Below are 20,000 nucleotides of genomic sequence, written 5' to 3'. Positions count from 1 at the left end.
TTCTTCAAGGAGGGAGAAAGGGGCGTTCCTATATTGCATGTTCTTGTAAGTGTTCTCTTTTGTTTACGAGGATCACAGGCAGTTGAAGTGTCCTGAGAGAGGTAGTGGAAAACGAGCGGGTGCATGGATATGGTTTTTGGAAAGAAAATGGTTTTAATGAGAATTGATAATTTGTAATGAAAGAGTTTCGATTATATCTGAATTAGCGTAAGCGAAAGACCGGGTAAGTCTACTGCGCTGGGAAGATATCCATTATCATTAATATCTTCTAACAATTTTTATTAAAACAAACGCTATTCAACAGTTTTTGCTCCCATCACCGTGAGAATATATTCATTCATGCTTCATAACGACCGCTATTCATCATGATTTTACTCTCATTAACGAGAAGAACATACTCATTCTCATCCATGCCTTCGTCGACACTTCTTTCACGACGAACGCCAGTCGACCTGCTTCTCTCCCCATGAACAGGAGTGAGTACGAAGTGTCTAATTACCTTCCTCGGAGTTTCCCGTTGCGTCAGCCCCTCCCGTTCATTCTGCTCTCCCTGGCGCGAGGGGCTCCCTGACCTTTCCCTGGACCGGCCGGGAACGTGTTTATAGAGTGGGATTTGATGGAATGCGCGACCCTGCGTTATGTGGAAACTCCAGGTGTCCGGGTGACCCAGTTGCGTCACCGAGGGAAGGCGTTTTGAAATGGGTCTTCGGGAGCGTGGGCGTCCGGACTCGCTGCCCCGGGGGATTATGGGACGCTGAGGCTAAATGACGCACTGAGAATTTGTGTTTGTTGCTGTTAAGGCTTATCTGCTCGGAAAGAAGTGGCGGAGGATTTAATGGGCTTACTCCATCTTTCTTACTGATCTTGTCTGGTCGATGCTTCTCTTCAACTGCGCGGACACCACTCTCGGAGGACCGCCCACCGCCGCTTCCCTTCGGGTGGTGATGATGAAGATATAACCCCTCCTAAAAGAGGCATATGACGCAGGGGGTACTGATATACATATATGTGTGTGAGGGGGGGGAGGTCTGTGGATGTGTGTGTGTGTGTGCGTGTGTGTGTGTGTGTGTGTGTCTGTGTGTGTGTATTCCCGTCAGAAATTTACCTCATAAAGCCTCCTTGAACAATCCGTTCTGAAAAATCTTACCAGAAATTTGTAAAAAAAAAAAAAAAAAAACTCTGACAGCGCAGATGATGATGAAAATCGATTTGTTGACCAGCAGATTGAAGCAAGGATCATAATTATCATCATTATTGTTAGTAGTAAAGGAATTATCATGAAAATCATCATAATTACCTGAATTAATGTTAAAATCATCATAATTATCTTTTGAAAGCACAAAAGGTTTTTTCGACCTTTCTCTGAAAAGGCAGAGAGAGAGAGAGAGAGAGGGAGAGAGAGAGAGAGAGAGAGAGAGAGAGAGAGAGAGAGAGAGAGAGAGAGAGAGAGAGAGAGAGAGAGAGCATGGAAGGGAGGATCATAATTATCATCATTATTGTTAGTAGTAAAGGAATTATCATGAAAATCATCATAATTACCTGAATTAATGTTAAAATCATCATAATTATCTTTTGAAAGCACAAAAGGTTTTTTCGACCTTTCTCTGAAAAGGCAGAGAGAGAGAGAGAGAGAGAGGGAGAGAGAGAGAGAGAGAGAGGGAGAGAGAGAGAGAGAGAGAGAGAGAGAGGGAGAGAGGGTGGGAGGGAGGGATAGAGAGGGAGGGAGGGAGGGATAGAGGTCGATCAGCCCTGGTTTCGAGGTTGCTTCAGCTGGAACCTGATAGTGCCTTCGGGTCTGTGCCTGTGTGCGTGTAAGAGGCCTCCCCCGCAGTCGGACCAGGGGGGACTGACGACAAAAAAACAGCCTTCTCTTCATAGTTCAGTGGAGACGGAGCTGGGAGAAGTAGAGCTGTTGTTGTTGTTGTTGTTGTTGCTGCTGGATTAAGAGCTGTCGGGGGAGAGGTTTCCTTCGCTCTCTCGCAAGAACTGTCTCTGTGAAGTTGGAATTTGTTTCGTCAGGGAGAAGGATTCTTGTTGGTTCTTCGAGTTTTTAAATTCTAATATGATAGAGAGGATGGAAAAAAACACACACATACACTCACCCACACACACACATACATACACACACACACACACACACACACACACACACACACACACACACACACACACACACACACACAGACTAACATAAACACACATACGCACACGCATGCACTCTGTCGCGCATAGACTATAACTAAAAAAAAAAAAAAAAAAAAAAAACTTCTCCCACGTCCAAAATTCACAGATGTCACCACAGTCGCTCCTCATTTATTGTCGATTTTTGTTTGTTTGATATATGTTTACATGTTTGCCTAATAGTAATTCATAACTATATTATGATTTTATTTGATATCGTTTTGCCTTGTTTCCGGAAATAATTTCTTTAAAAAGGAAGGGGCATTCTCTTCTTTCCTGCTGCAAATCTTTTGGTTATCATTTCTGCGTTGGAAAGCGGTAGGAAGGAGAACGGAAATATGAAATGTTAAGGGAGTTTTAATAACTTGTGTTTCATATATACATATATATATATATATATATATATATATATATATATATATATATATATATATATATATATGCATGTATATATACATACATATGTGTGTGTGTGCATATATATATATATATATATATATATATATATATATATATATATATATATATATATATATGTGTGTGTGTGTGTGTGTGTGTGTGTGTGTGTGTGTGTGTGTGTGTGTGTGTGTGTGTGTGGGTGTGCGCGCGTGGGTTTGTGTGTGTGTGTGTGTGTTTGTGTGTGTGTGTGTGTGTGTGTGTGTGTGTGTGTGTGTGTGTGTGTGTGTGTGTGTGTGTGTGTGTGTGTTTGTACACACATTATATATACACACTACAAAATGTACACAAAACAAAAGAAGGATTTGCTAAAACCACAAATATTTTTGTTGTTTTCCTCGTTATGCAGGAGTGACATTAATAATCCCATGTACTCAAACCTTAAAAAAAAATATACAAAATGAAATCTAAATGTAAGGCTGAAAATCTTCATGTATTGCAATCCTCAGACGTCACTACAAGGATGTCAAGGCAGATTCTGCTTGCGCCTAAAGCATCAGTGAAGATCCTGAAAGCACTATTGCCTGATATTAAACTCGCCCTGGACTTTGAAGATTAAGTGGAATGGTAATTACCTTCTTTTCTCCTTCTTGTTATTAATATCAGCACTATCGTTGTTTTGTTTTGTTTTTATTGGTGTCGTTTTCATCATTATCATTACTATTGTTATCACTATTGTTGTTGTTGCTTTATTATTATCATTATTGGTATTATCATTATTTTTATCATCATCATTATCACTCATTATCATTGTTATTATTAGTTGGTTGTTGTTGTTGTTATCGTCACTGCCATTGTCATCATCATCAATGTCATCATTGGCAGTAGTATCATTATTACTATTGTTATCATGATTATTATTTTAATAATTATCATTGTCACTCATTATAATTATCATCGTAATTGTTATAGGTATTATCATTATTAATGTATAAGCATTACTTTAATTGTTATTATTGTCAGTATCATTATTACTACTGTTATTATCATCATTATTATTATCATTGTCATTATTATTATTATTATTATTGTTATTATTCTCGTCACTATTAGTATTATTATCATTGTTATTATTATAAGTTTTATTATCATTTTTTGAATACTTATTCTTATTACTACTACTATCACTATTACTGTTGCTATTACTGTAACTATTCATATGACTATTACTATTACTAATGTTTTTATTAATTTATTGTTATTATCATTATCATTATAATTCTTATCATCAATATTTGCTTTTAATATTAGAGCAGCGAAAGAGAGACAAGGCACACGTGAGAACATACGCACTTTGACACTAAACTGAAATAAACACAACCATTTCAATGCAATCTGCTTACAGCATAAACAGCATTTAATAACATGCTTTGAATATCGTTGAATACATATAGTAATGAATCAATGAACTGGACCATGACACCTTGCTGTACAGGGGCGTGTGTACTTCAAGGTCTACAGGAACAATGCCTGCCTTATCCAGCTGAGAAGACATCGAGGAAAACTAACGATAGATGTTTGTCTATCCTGAGTCTGCCGATTTGTAGAAGAATATTTGCTATGTTATTGCCGCATAAAATAATCTCCACATATCTATATGCACACACATACCTTGTGGTTTCATGTTTTGTTGTTGTTATTATTATTATATCTAATGAGATACAGTGTGTTTGTACGTGTGTATTTGTATGCATATATTTGTGTATGTGTGTGTGTGTTCGGGTGCGTGTTTGTATACGCGGGTGTGTAGTGTGTGTGTGTTTGTGTACGCTGGTGTGTAGTGTCTGTGTGCGTGTGTGTTTGTGTACGCAGGTGTGTAGTGTCTGTGCGTGTGTGTTTGTGTACGTAGGTGTGTAGTGTCTGTGTGCGTGTGTGTGTCTGTGTACGCGGGTGTGTATTCGCGACGTACAGATATGCCGAAGAGGACAAGATGAAATCGCTGGCCACGACGCCCAAGAGCGCCCTGGGTCGGCAACAGCAGGTGGGCTGACCTTGCACGGGCGTCCGAGGACCCACCACCTGGCAGCGCGAAAACAAAGCGACACAGAAGTGATTCGTGTCAGTGGATCATGAGTGAGTCAACTATACTCTACTTTCTAGTAACTTGTGAGTGAGGCAAGGGAGTGGGAGGACCCCGGGAGCGCCGTGAGGAGAGAAGGGGACCCGAGGAGAGACATGAGGGAAGGGGGGGGGAGAGAGAGCCATGGACGAAGGACGGGAGGAAGGGGGTGGAAGAAACATGAGAAAAGGAAGGGGGGAGAGACATGAGGGAAGGAGGGGGGGGGGTAGAGAGCCATGGACGAAGGACGGGGGGAAGGGGGGGGGGTGGAAGAAACATGAGAGGAGGGACCCGGGGAGAGACATGAGGGAAGGGGGGGTGGGTAGAGAGCCATGGACGAAGGAGGGGGGGGAGGGGGTGGAAGAAACATGAGAGAAGGAAGGGGGGAGAGACAGGAGGAACGGAGAGGAGGGAGAGCCGTGAACGAAGGAGGGGGGCGGGGAAGAGACATGAGAGAAGGAAGGGGGGAGAGACACAGGAGGAACGGAGAGGGAGAGAGCCATGAACGAAGGAAGGGGGAGCGGGAGAGACATGAAGAAAAGGGAGGAGGGAGACGGGTGGGGCGGGAGAGGGAGAGAGCCATGGACGAAGGAGAGAGCAGGAGTCATGAGAGAAGGAGGGAAGGGAGAGACATGGGTGAAGGAGGGGGGACATGAGAGAAGGAAGGGGGGGTGGAGACATGAGAGAAGGAGAGGGGAGGAGACATAAGAGAAGAAGGAGACGGAGAGACATGAGAGGAGGGGAGAATTAAGAGAAGGAAAGGGGGGGATAATGAGAGAAAGAGGGAGAAAGACATGAGAGAAGGAGGGGGAGAGACAAGAGAGAAGGAGGGACGGCCAATTAGGGGTTGGGGTCAAACGGGGTTAAAAGGTGGAGGCTGGGAAAGGGCGTGGGCGGCGGCGGCGAGCCCAGGCAAGGACCTTTCAGAAACGATTTACACTCGGCCATATACATGAATATACATATACATTCATATATATGAACTACGTGCACATTTTATCTTTTCTCCTGTTTTTTTTTTCTTTCTTTCTTTCTTTCTTTCTTTCTTTCTTTCTTTCTTTCTTCTTCTTTTCTTTTCTTTTCTTTTCTTTTCTTTTCTATTCTTTTATTTTCTTTTCTCTTTCCTTTTCTTTTCTTTTCTTTCTTTCTTTCTTTTTCTTTCTTTTTTTTTCTTTTTTTTTCTTCGTCTTTTTTATATTATATCATTTTCTTTTTTTCGCTCTTTCGATTTTTTTCTTCTTCTTTTCTTTCTTTTTTTTCCCCTATTGTTTTTTGCTACTTAATTTCCCTTTCTTTTCTGTTTCCTTCGTCATTTTCTTTTATATTTTTATCTTCACGTTCATCTCTCTTCATCCTCTCCATCTTCTCCTTTTTCATGTTCTTCCATTTCTTTATCTTCATCATCACCAGCATCTTCTTTTCCTTCTTCATATTCTTCTTCATCCTTTTCTTCTTCTTCTCCTCCTTCTTCTTCTCCCCTTGCTAAGTAAAATAAGCAGATTATCGAATAAAAGTGACATTTACCCGATGAATTATAAAGGTAATATTTTAATTAGGTCATGACAGGTGAAGCCTAATTATCACAGGGGCAGTCTTCCTATTTCTTATCAGGCAAAGAAAATAGGATAATTTTAATATATTATATCATATTATGTATTATATAAATTTCATATATAAATATTTATATATAAATATTATATAAAATAGGATAATTCCCAAAGAAAATAAGATAATTATAGGTATGATTACAGTATTATTAATGATAATGATAGGCTAACAGTAGTAGCAGTAGTAAAAGTAATAGTAATTATTATTATAACAATAATGATGATAATGAAAATGTTTTTTTATTATCACTGTTAATATTATCTTTATTATTATCATCATTAGTACCATTATAATAATTATACGAATAATAATTATGAGTATTGTCATAATAATAATTATATTAATGATAATTATGAGTATTGTCATAATCATAATTATATAATACTAATGATAATTATAATACAATAGTATTGATAATACTATTAATACTAATTCAAATGCTAACAATAAGAATAGTAATGCGACTACTAATGGTAATGATAACAAAAATTATGATAATAATAGTAATGATAATAATAATAATTAATGATGATGGTGATGACGATGATAAAAACAACAACAATGATAATAATAATACAAGTAACAATAATAAAAACAATGATAATAATGATGATAATAATAATATTAATGATGGTAGTAATAATAATGATAGTGATAATAATAGTAATGAAGATGCTGATGATGATGACCATACCAGCCACACTAATATAATTAAAATAAAATTTAAGGAGAATATTTACATAAATAAGTAGCTAACAAACCAGATATATAAATAAGTATCAAATATGACCGACATCATTTTTGGATTACAATAACAATGATACCAAAAGGGAGTATATAAGCCATTGTGTGCATTGGCAGTATTCCTATTTCCTCACCTTTTTAAAGTTCTTGACATCGAATTTCAAAAGACTGATTATATGTTATCTATAAAGTCAAAAGCGAAATTTCTAGATTCCTTTTGTCTCGTGCCCGTCCATGATATAATAGAGAGGAACTTACAACACACTGAAAAGCCAGAAATGCAGACATGCCCAATTGAGTGCCATGAGAGAGAAAAAACTTGCCTCATGACGTCACGTGCACTCAGGTATAAAGGAGGAGGCTCTCCCGACCTGGCAGCACACAAGCCAGCTTCACCGACACCATGAACTCAAAGGTGAGCTTTTGATTCATGGCTTGTGTCTTAATTTGATGGGGGCGTGGGTTCGATATCTCATATTGTTTGTCATATTTTTTTTTTCTAAATTTTCTCTCTATTCTCTTTCTAGTTGTTATACAGTTTCTCTGTCTTTCTCTGTCGCTGGTTTTCACTCACTATATCAACCTCTCTCTCTCTCTCTCTCTCTCTCTCTCTCTCTCTCTCTCTCTCTCTCTCTCTCTCTCTCTCTCTCTCTCTCTCTCTCTCTCTATGTTTCTAGCTCTACGCCTCTCTCTCTCTCTCTCTCTCTCTCTCTCTCTCTCTCTCTCTCTCTCTCTCTCTCTTTCTCTCTCTCTCTCTCTCTCTCTCTCTCTCTCTCTCTCTCTCTCTCTCTCTTCTCTTCTCTTCTCTTTGAATTGGGGCATGGCATCCCTGATCACTCAGAGTATTTAAAATTCTTTAAACGGATATTTTATGTTACACAGGCCCTTTTCCGCTTAATATAACGTAAAGGAGACCTTAAAAAAATATTTTTCCTCCCTTTCATTTCACTGATATTTCGGAATATAAAGAGACAGACGGTCTGTCTGTGTTTAGAATATAATGAATCGAATATCTTGAATGTAAAGCAAAATGTTCTTTTTCACAGATTTTCTTCGTGGCAGCTCTCCTTGCTGTGGCCGCCGCGGACAGACGGCCTTATTCCTACTCTGCCCCACAGGTAAAATATCCTTGACTTGTCTTATAGGAGTTAAATAATGGATTTTCTTTCAAATTATGACCTACTAAATTGCACTGAATTGGGATCCGTTCACAGTGAATACCGGTATCAAGACTATCTTCGATTTCATAAATCTCTTCCAGTTCTCCTCCGAGGAATTCGGCCCCGCCCACTACGACTTCGACTGGGCGGTCCAGCACAGCGACTCCGGCAACAACTTCGGCCACCAGGAGTCCCGCGACGGCCACGACACCCAAGGATCCTACTACGTGCAGCTCCCCGACGGCCGCCTGCAGACCGTCAGGTTCACTGTCCAAGGAGACTCAGGATTCCTTCCTGAGGTGTCCTACGAAGGAGAGGCTCGTTACCCTGACTCCTTCGAGTCCTTCGAGTCGTTCGAGTCCCGTGAATCTCGTCGCTACGCCCCTCCAAGGCCCGTGTATGGTTAGAGAAATGACTCCATCTTAACTTTTCCTATTTTGACCTGACACGTATAGAGCCTATGTATATTTTTCTGTATATATTTATTTTTTGCAACGATCGTCTATTAAAATGCATGACAAGGAAGATGTGTTTATAAAATAACCATTTATCAAGGAAAATACTAAGGCAATAAGGAACATAGGTTATAATAGTTATACATTATCCATGTAAGAAACTATCAAAGCTGAGTTGGTACAATATAGTGTATAGATTAAGGGGTAAAAATACAATGATTTAGGTACATGAAGGTCGTTAGTATTTAATGAGGTTGATAACGGCAATTATGATAATCTTAACATTAATAATGATAATGATAATAATAAAAATGATGATAGTGAAAATAATGATCATAATAATAGAAAACGCAGCTTTCCTGTCGACGTGCTCTTCCCTTCTCTTTTATCTTTACAGCTGATAGTAAAAATAAACTTCCTCATAAAACGAGCAATAAAGATAAGCCCTTCTCTCAAAAGATATATTCTTGTGTTAATGATCGGTTCACTAATCCCGATAAAAGATGTACGGAAGAAAAATAGCCTGATAACACGACGGCTTCCTTGATCCTAGAGATTTGGGCGAAATATTTATCGGTAGGCTCGTGTTCATACCTCTTTCTGAGTGTCTTTATGTATATATGTGTGTGTGTTTGTGTATGTGTGTGTGTGTGTGCGTGTGTGTGTGTGTGTGTGTGTGTGTGTGTGTGTGTGTGTGAGTATGTATGTGCGTGTGTGTGTGTGTTTGTGTGTGTGTAAGTATGTATGTATGTGTGTGTGTGAGCGCTTGTGTGTGTGTGTGCCTGTGGGCGTGTGTGTGTAAATGCATTGTGTATGTGTCACGGATTACGAGTGTTTAATATAAATTGAATTTCTTTAAACCTGTTATTGCCTGAGATACAGTCGATATCCAAAATATACGACTGATCGACCATTCTGAGTGTCCTATAAAATTTGAAAAATAAAAGACATTGATGAAATAAAAGTCTCATATTTCCAGTCGTTCACATAATAGGAATAAATCTTTGACATTCCACTGGGGAATAACTTGAAGTTTGGTAAATTACATTATTCAGATGAACTCTATTTCCGTTATCCACTCCGGGAAGATACCAGTAGATATACGATTAGTCTAATAAAGTACCTGTTGAATAATTATAAAAGGAAGAACAAGAAACGAGAATGTAGGAGCTCTACGAAGGCGACGACACCCTAGGATTTTATTTTTTTTTCTACGTTTTTCTCTGGTCACGTGTGTTGTCAACGGTGACTCGAAACTGATCTTGATTCCTTAAATCCTTCATGTCTCGTGAATTCTGTAGTTATATTTCAGTGACTATGGGACAAATGACTATGAAAGTCACAGTCATTTGTCTCTCATTCCATTCATCTGTAAGTTCAGGGATGTATTGATTATATATATATATAAATATTTATATATATATGTATATATATATATATATATATATATATATATGTGTGTGTGTGTGTGTGTGTGTGTGTGTGTGTGTGTGTGTGTGTGTGTGTGTATGTAATATATATATATATATATATATATATATATATATATATATATATATATATATATATATATGTATATATATATGTATATATATATATATATATATATGTGTGTGTGTGTGTGTGTGTGTGTGTGTGTGTGTGTGTGTGTGTGTGTGTGTGTGTGTGTGTGTGTATGTATGTGTGTGTGTGTGTGTGTGTGTGTGTATGTATGTATGTATGTATGTCAAAGAATGTACTTCTTAAAATGCACTGTCTAAAAAAGAAGAAAAAAATTCGGAAGGCTAAATAAGTGACTGCCTGAAACGCTAAACAAAGACGCCACAAACATTCTAAACAACACTGGACGAACTTGGAAGCCCAGTCATCTTGGAGTAGCCAGAGTAACGAAGAAAAGAAGCTGCTTCGCGTGAATCAAGTGTTCTTACAGAGCCAAGCGAACAATCTCACTGACGTTATTCAACCGAGTGCTGAAGACGTGTAGCAAAGGGCTTGTCTTTTGACTTGGCTGCACAAGATTGTCTCATGGGCCGATGATGGGTAAAAGTGAAGCACGTTGTGAAAGATGAAAAGAGCCAGTGACCGTCGCATATATACTTGAAAGATGTGTTATATATATATATATATATATATATATATATATATATATATATATATATATATATATATATGTATGTATGTATGTATATGTATACATACATATATATACATATATATATATATATATATATATATATATATATATATATATATATATATATTTCCTTGTGTATGTGTATACATACAGTATATATATATATATATATATATATATATATATATATATATATATATATATATATATATTTCCTTGTGTATGTGTATACATACAGTATATATATATATATATATATATATATATATATATATATATATATATATATATATATATATATATATATATATATATATATATATATATATATATATATATATATACAGATACATACTATACAAACACACGCACACACACACACCAATATTTACATACATTTTACCATTTTTTTCTTCTTTTCTGTCATGTAGCATTCGCGTTTATCAAAGTAACGATATGCATGCACACACAGGAGTAGATTGATAGGACATGCCTTTAATCTAAGAGCACAACCTTTACGTCAGACTTCGAACGAGATAAAGACATCAAGTGGATCTGATTATTGCTTAATTCATTATTATTATTATTATTATTATTATTATTATTATTATTATTATTATTATTATTATTATTATTATTGTTATTATTTTTATTATTATTATTATTATTGTAAGCTACATAAAGAGCCACACTGGAAAAAAAATTGAGCTTTATACCACCAAAGGTTTCAGTGCAGGTCAAGATACAGCTGAGAAAGAATGAAAGAATATGAAGTCAGCTATTTACGTAAGAAAAACACGTTCGCTGATCTTTTAAACATCAGGAGTCGGAGAAGTTACAATCTCCGAAGGCAATCAATTCCAAAGCCTGCAAATATATAAAGGTGATATCTTACAACATTTATGCTTTTGTGGCAATTAGTGTCCAGCGGATTACAATCGCTGCCCTCATTTTAAAACAGATTGTTTGGCATAAAACATGGCGACGGCCCGTATGAGGCGATATCTCATAGTATTACTCTATAGCTCTTTTAAATCTACCTCTTTGAATATGATTATACGCAAATATGTGTAATTTTGCATATTTATTTATGTGTGGGTATTAATGCACACACATGCATAAATGTGTGAGTGTGCATATATCTATGAGTGTGTTTGTTCACACATATGTATAGGGGAATGATATTTGTATGTACATGGATAAACTTACGTGTATGTGTGAATGAGTCTATCCATATACATATGTGTATATATGTGTGTGTGTGTGTGTGTGTGTGTGTGTGTGTGTGTGTTGTGTAAATGTACATATATACTATATGTATATATAATATATGGATATGTGTGTTAACACATAAATATATATATATATATATATATATATATATATATATATATATATATATATATATATATATATATATATACATACATATACATATATATATATATATATATATATATATATATATATATATATATATATGCTTCTCAGTATGTATATCTCTGTGTGCATATGTGTGTTTGTGTGTATTTATATGTATATGTATATATATATATATATATATATATATATATATATATATATATATATATATATATATGCACCTGTATATAAATATATATACAGATATAAACATATACATGCATATAGATACTTATATATATATATATATATATATATATATATATGTATATATATATATATATATAAGTGTGTGTGAGTGTGTATACACATATATATGTATATACATATGTGTATGTGTATGTGTGTGTACATATACATGTATTTATGTATGTATCTACATATAGTATATGTATATGTGTGTGTGTGTCTATATACAAATATACTTATATATATATATATATATATATATATATATATATATATATATATATATACAAATATACTTTATATATATATATATATATATATATATATTTATGTATACATATATATATATATGAGAGAGAGGGGGGGGGGGATTTCTCTTTCTATATATATGTGTGTGTGTGTGTTTATATATGTGCGTGTGTGTCTGTGCGTGTATGTGTGTGTATATGTGTGTGTATGTGTGTGTGCAGGTGTGCGTGTGTGGGAATACATATATACATACAAATATGTGTATATACATATATCTACTATTATATTTATTCACATATATACACATTCATGTATGCAGTGTACATATGAATATATACATATATATATATATATATATATATATATATATATATATATATATATATATATATATATATATATATATATATGTTTATGTATGTATGTATATAAAGAAGAGACATAGAAAAATAATATACATATATGAATTTACATTATATATATATATATATATATATATATATATATATATATATATATGCACGTATGCACGTTGTTATTTTAACATATGGTATTTGATTAATATAATCTTAACTGAACTGTCATTCTGCTTGTTGTCATGAGAATTCGCCCATGATCTCCTTCCAGTTCCATGAAAACAGGACATGATGCCTGATTTGACTAAAAACTTGCCTCGTGACGTCACTCACACTCGAGTATAAATTCGGAATTCTCGCTTCTGAACAGCACACGATCTTCTATCGCCACGACAATGAACAGCAAGGTAAGTGTCGTGTTTCTATATTGCGAACAATCCCTCATGGATAAGCTTACATGTAAAAATGAGTCCTTTGAAAATAGTGTAAACATCGTTCTTTAAATTCTCAGGTTTTCTTCATTTTGGCCGCGGTGGCTGTGGCTGCTGCCGATAGGCGACCATACTCCTATTCTGCACCACAGGTATGCTTTCCTATCACTTGGTGATCTTTCCATACAGGCACGTTATATGCTACTTTGACCATTGTATAAAGATAAACTAGAATTTGTCGAAGCATATCAATAACATGAAAATGATCTGATTTCATCTAGTTCTCCTCTGAGGAAATCGGCCTCGCCCACTACAACTTTACACACATGCACATGCTATATGCTTTGACAATTTTATAAAGATAAACTAGAATTTGTCGAAGCATACTAATAACGTGAAACTGATCTAACTTCAACTAGTTCTCCTCTGAAGAATCCGGCCCCGCCAACTACCGAATATCGCCCAAGGGGATAGTAATAATGTCGGATAGTAATAATGGCTTTTCCCCCAGTTCTCCTCTGAGGAATCCGGCCCCGCCCACTACAACTTCGAGTGGAAGGTGGACCACGACGACTCCGGCAACGACTTCGGCCACCAGGAGGCCCGCGACGGCCACGACACCCAGGGATCCTACTACGTGCAGCTCCCCGACGGCCGCCTGCAGACCGTCAGGTTCACTGTCCAAGGAGACTCAGGATTCCTCCCTGAGGTGTCCTACGAGGGAGAGGCTCGTTACCCTGACTCCTCCGATTCGTTCGAGTCCCGCGAGTTTCGTGGCTACGCCCCTCCAAGGCCCGTCTACGGTTAACTGGTTCTTCGCGGAGTGAATGGTCTTCATTGGAGTCACTTCTCGTATTTATATATTTCATGTGAAACAACGAAGTTGTATCAGTATGTGAAGATGTACAGAGGAAATATCTATTTAATAAAAATGCATTTCATATTTGTCTATAATTATTGTCATGTTCAAAGAAATTTGGATCATAGGCAATACGATGTAACTTCTGTAAAATCTTTATTATTAATAAGGTCCAATGCAAATATATAGTTTCATAAAATTCACATGAACAATATCGAATGACAATGTCACTAATCTCAATACAGAGCGAGTAACCAAATCATAACAAAATCCTAAAAGCCCAGTTCAGTATTCCAAAGAGAAGTAGAATACAACTAACATTCTGTGAATAGTCACATACGCATAAACTCATAAATACCATTTAATTGTTCCAAGAAATGTAATTCACTTAATACACTGGATAATCAAATAACTTATTTTAACAAAATAATAAAATTCACGTAATGTTATATCCACACAATTAATGGAGACTTCCAGAGGTTCCAGATCATGTACTTATCACCATTCATAAAGAAGTGGAGATGAAATCTAATACAAACTGAAATAATCATTATTCAACATTCAATATCCTACATGAAATTTATAATTACATCCCCTGCAAATGTAAACAATGCAGCGCAAGAAAATACTATCACACGACACTTTAATCTCTGTTGGATAAACTTAGAATAAATCCATAAATCCATCTGTAAAATCCACTTATGAGATTTTGAAAAGGACCATACCTCACGTGCATACGATCCTTCTCAGATGTCAATTCGACTTTGTTAAAGAAATTCCGATGAAGATGAATTTCTTCCCAGCACATTCCGGTACTTCCATAAGATACCAAAGCAAGTGGTAAAGGGGATCTTCATATAACAGTGTCCTCATCAGTAATCATCCTTGAGTAAATACTTAGAGTAGTGGAAATACATATTGTTTACAAATGCCTAATACCTGGAAGCAAAAATATTATACTCATTGTACATACTGAAATAGCAATTTTAATACAGATACACTCTACAATTTTGGCGAGATTAGCATTTATATTGACAAGAAATTGGCATCATTACAAACGACAGGAGGAGGTCAGATCAAAATGCATTAGAAAGGAGGCTCTAATTATGAAAGTATTCACAGCTGTTGCAACGGTCAAGTGCAGTATTTTATCGCGAAATATCCCTCTTCTAACAAACTTCCACTAACAACACAGTACCCTACTTATGAGTAAATTCAAATGCCAAAGGAGTTAAATCGTTGCCCTTCAAACAAGGTTTATAAGCAGTAAAAATAAGCGCCTGTTAGATGATGGATTGAATTCATGGGGATTGTGCACACATACAGATCCACAAGCGTAATAAAGCTAAGTAACTTCTTCCTGTAATGGTAAGAGTTATTACTGCCAACAAATGGATTTCTAGGATGACAAAATTCTTTCCATGTTAGTCCATTCCTACAAGTACAAACTATCTTAATCAGTGGTATTTGTTTTATATCAAATTTAGCAGTTATAATTTCTATTCATTCTATTATATTTCCTGGTCACATTCCTTTCCATCAAGCTAGTATATGCATCTTTGGATGGATCTCCGTGAATATATCATTTAAACAAAAAAGAAGATACATATGCTCTCTATATGCAAATCAAACATGTATTGAACTAACTTGTACATATTACATATACACATTGCATCTATACACATCATGTATTATATATACGTATGATGACTTATACAAACCCCGAATTTCGTTGTTATGCTTACATTTTACTCAATTATCATCAGTTATCAAATTCGCACAGAGGAAACCGGAATAATACAATGTCCTTTGAAATAAGAAGTGTATTGCATTGCAGATGATTGAAGTCATCGTTATCATTGTCCTTCTCCTTGTCATTATCATCATCACTGACATCATCACTGACATTATCATCAGTCCTTGTTAACAGGCCAGCGAAAGCATGGACGCAACACTAAATGAAGACAGCTTTTCTATGCAAAATAAAAGTGTTTTTTTTTTCTTTCTTTCTTTCTTTCTTTTTGTCACATTTCTTTCCATCAAACCAGAATGAGACTCCGGATATTTTTTTGGTATGGTTAACCATCATGACACAGCATCATCAACAAACAAAAGAAAATTGAAAGTCATACACACACACACACACATGTGTGTGTGTGTGTATAGATATGTGTAGATATATATATATATGTATGTATATGTGTGTGTGTGTGTTTGTATGTGTATGTATATAGATAGATAGATAGATAGATATTGGATATACGTATGTTTATGTATATAACACACACGCACGCACGCACACAAGCACGCACACACACACACACACACACATACATATATACATAAATATACATATGATATATATCATAAATATATATATGAATATACATATATATACATATATATATGTATGTTATATATATATATATATATATATATATATATATATATCATATACATATGAATATTATATATATACATGTGTATATATACTCGTATACATATATAGAGAGAGACAGATAATTATGTTCATGTGTGTGTGTGTACATATACATACATATTCATAAATTTATATGTATATATATTATATATAGATATATCGATATATTGCATATACACAAAACAAAAGGAAAATACATATACATTTATGCATATATATATATATATATATATATATATATATATATATATATATATATTTATATTCATATGTCTATCTGTGTGTGTGCTTTACTTATAACCGAGATAAAGATGTCATCTACAGAATAAACACACTAACTTAATGTTTCACATAACTAAAAAAACATGGTATGGATTAGTTTATTATGAATGCTGATTTTTCTGCCTGTTGTCATGAGAATTCGCCCATGATCTCGTTCCAGTTTCATGAAAACAGGACATGATGCCTGATTAGACTAAAAACTTGCCTCGTGACGTCACTCACACTCGAGTATAAATTCGGAATTCTCGCTTCTGAACAGCACACGATCTTCTATCGCCACGACAATGAACAGCAAGGTAAGTGTCGTGTTTATATATTGCGAACAATCCCTACCTGATGAGTCTACATGCAGGAGCGTCTTTTGGAAAGAAGAAAATTCTAATTCTATGCTTTCAATTCTCAGGTTTTCTTCATTTTGGCCGCGGTGGCTGTGGCTGCTGCCGATAGGCGACCATACTCCTATTCTGCACCACAGGTATGTCATCTTTCCATACAGGCACATTATATGCTACTTTGACCATTGTATAAAGATAAACTAGAATTTGTCGAAGCACATCAATAATATGAAACTGATCTGATTTCAACTAGTTCTCCTCTGAGGAATTCGGCCCCGCCCACTACAACTTTACACACATGCACATGCTATATGCTTTGACCATTTTATAAAGATAAACTAGAATTTGTCGAAGCATACTAATAACGTGACACTGATCTAACTTCAACTAGTTCTCCTCTGAGGAATCCGGCCCCGCCCACTACAACTTCGAGTGGAAGGTGGACCACGACGACTCCGGCAACAACTTCGGCCACCAGGAGGCCCGCGACGGCCACGACACCCAAGGATCCTACTACGTGCAGCTCCCCGACGGCCGCCTGCAGACCGTCAGGTTCGCTGTCGACGGCGACTCAGGATTCCTCCCTGAGGTGTCCTACGAGGGAGAGGCTCGCTACCCTGACTCCTCCGAGTCGTTCGAGTCCCGCGAGTTTCGTGGCTACGCCCCTCCAAGGCCCGTCTACGGTTAATGGGTCCTGATTGAATGTATTTCTGATGGCATGGAATTCTACACGATTTGAGGTTCTTTCAAGTATTTATTGCACTGATACTAGACACGAATTACATTGATATGTAAATACACACGTCTATTTCCTTAATAAAACTGCATAACATACAGTGTTTGAAGTTGTTTAGATACAAACAAAATATTTATAAACAAAACTATAAAGTGAACCGAGGGACTTACGACTCAGTACAAATGTATTGTTTTAAACTAATAGTGATGAAAGGCTTAAAGAACGGTATACAATATGTCAGTAAAGTAGTAACAGTAAGTAGAGTAAGTCTATTGGATATGTAGAATAGGTAGAAAAATCGTTATTTCATCTTTCTATGAATATATGCTCTTACTTTTTACTTTCGGAACTGCATCTATACTTCCCGGAACAATCTGTTAAAGGAAAAGCAAACAAAGAGCAAATAAGAAAATGCTTCAAATACGACCCATAGATCTATGCTTGCAGGCATTTCTGAGACTCCAGTGAGCCACTATAACCATATGAATCACAGTATATATTTAACTTAACCAAACCATATAAATAATTGTAAAGTCACACAACACGACAGCTACGCTCTCCCTTCGAAACCGTGTTGTGTGAAAAGATTTAAATATATTTTTGCATGTAGAAATAACCATGGTCTTAGTACATTTTATTATATTTAATTATTTAATTTAGTATTTATTTATTATTATTTCTTACTAATAACGACTTTATGGTTTCAAAGCAAATCGTTATATATTGATAGAGAATATAACATACATACATTATTTCTAAGAAAAATATGAACTAATGAAACATATGCGTTTGTCAAATTGCTACAGTGACATTTCCAAATATTAGTGGGAAATTTATGAAATACTTTTTAGCGTTAAGAGTTTATGTTGTAACACTTGAGAATTTTATTCAATTTATAGACGAAATTATCAGTTGTTAGTATTCCTTGCCCACTACCATAATCACCATTTAAATCACTATATTTATTCTTATCGTCATATTAAAATTACTACTACTAATGTCATTAGCATTAGTTAACCATTAGGAATAAACTTAATGCTAGTCCCAAGCCCGGATAAATGGTGAGGGCTGGTGACGAGAAGGCTATCCTTATATGAGAAAATTCCAATTCTTCAAATATGAAAAGTCTTCTGATTAAAGCGACAACAAATATGTGTTTTGTTGTTGTTGTTGTTGTTTTATAATACACAACACAAAGTTCTGTCCATCACATCCTGTATTGAAATATTTAACATCACGAATCAGGGAGGAATAACTTCGATCATCAGGAGAACAATAGTTAGGAATCCTACATCCTACAGGTGGTCCTTAACAGAGTCACAGGATTCCTCCCTGGAATCTACGTAGGAGAAGCATGTCATCTGTTTTCTCTTAAACCTTTCTTTTTCGTTAATCTAGGTTATAATAGTCTAGTTGGAGTGGATTGTGTAAGTGGCTTAGTGGTCAGGGTAATGGAAATAGTCAGGTGGGTTCATCGTAGTCATATTTGCATTTATCTTTCCTTCTCGTATTTGGTAAATTATGTGCCATATCCTTTGAGAGAAAAAAAACAGGAATTAGCATGTGGGAAAGAAGTAAATGTTCAGCGCGGAATGAACAAAATGATGTGAATAAATTATATTCCTATTGTTATTTTCCAGATGTTAAGATCATACAAATCTGATACGCTATTTGTAAAGAACATTGGAGATGTACACATGCAAAATTCAACATGCTCAACATTTCATTCGTAAAAGATGTAATAAAGGCATGGGAAAGCATTGCAGTTTCGCCGTGTTCAAAAATGTTATGAAAAACTACCAAAGTAATTAGGAAAACACGTTTCGGGTAAACTGTATACCTAATCAGACAACTCAGAAATGGTAGAAAGCAATTATTGTCATTTCCCCCTCTCTTTTCTTTTC

At 35.6% G+C, this 20,000-nt stretch overlaps 3 protein-coding genes across 3 annotated transcripts; all 3 read left to right on the top strand.

Moving 5' to 3' along the window:
* Window positions 1-7,395: 7,395 nt before the first annotated feature.
* LOC113809537 (pro-resilin-like) lies at window positions 7,396-8,733 on the top strand. The gene is made up of 3 exons (XM_027361176.2): window positions 7,396-7,463; window positions 8,095-8,166; window positions 8,310-8,733. The coding sequence occupies exons 1-3, from the start codon at window positions 7,452-7,454 to the stop codon at window positions 8,613-8,615; spliced, it is 390 nt and encodes a 129-aa protein (XP_027216977.2). The 5' UTR covers window positions 7,396-7,451; the 3' UTR covers window positions 8,616-8,733.
* Window positions 8,734-13,378: 4,645 nt separating this feature from the next.
* On the top strand, window positions 13,379-14,385 carry LOC113803575 (pro-resilin-like). The gene is made up of 3 exons (XM_027354365.2): window positions 13,379-13,420; window positions 13,525-13,596; window positions 13,956-14,385. Exons 1-3 carry the CDS (start codon window positions 13,409-13,411, stop codon window positions 14,250-14,252), a joined length of 381 nt encoding a protein of 126 aa, XP_027210166.2. The 5' UTR covers window positions 13,379-13,408; the 3' UTR covers window positions 14,253-14,385.
* A 2,902-nt stretch (window positions 14,386-17,287) lies between these two features.
* LOC113803576 (pro-resilin-like) lies at window positions 17,288-18,201 on the top strand. The gene is made up of 3 exons (XM_070117169.1): window positions 17,288-17,321; window positions 17,429-17,500; window positions 17,752-18,201. The coding sequence occupies exons 1-3, from the start codon at window positions 17,310-17,312 to the stop codon at window positions 18,046-18,048; spliced, it is 381 nt and encodes a 126-aa protein (XP_069973270.1). The 5' UTR covers window positions 17,288-17,309; the 3' UTR covers window positions 18,049-18,201.
* Window positions 18,202-20,000: the final 1,799 nt, after the last annotated feature.

The sequence above is a fragment of the Penaeus vannamei genome, chromosome 39, assembly GCF_042767895.1.
Source record: "Penaeus vannamei isolate JL-2024 chromosome 39, ASM4276789v1, whole genome shotgun sequence".
NCBI lineage: Eukaryota > Metazoa > Arthropoda > Malacostraca > Decapoda > Penaeidae > Penaeus > Penaeus vannamei.
This window is presented reverse-complemented; position numbering and strand designations above follow the sequence as displayed.

Coding starts and splice junctions, on each gene's coding strand:
- LOC113809537 (XM_027361176.2), top strand. Junction 8,167..8,309: donor ATTCCTACTCTGCCCCACAG/GTAAAATATCCT, acceptor AATCTCTTCCAG/TTCTCCTCCGAGGAATTCGG.
- LOC113803575 (XM_027354365.2), top strand. Junction 13,597..13,955: donor ACTCCTATTCTGCACCACAG/GTATGCTTTCCT, acceptor CTTTTCCCCCAG/TTCTCCTCTGAGGAATCCGG.
- LOC113803576 (XM_070117169.1), top strand. Junction 17,501..17,751: donor ACTCCTATTCTGCACCACAG/GTATGTCATCTT, acceptor AACTTCAACTAG/TTCTCCTCTGAGGAATCCGG.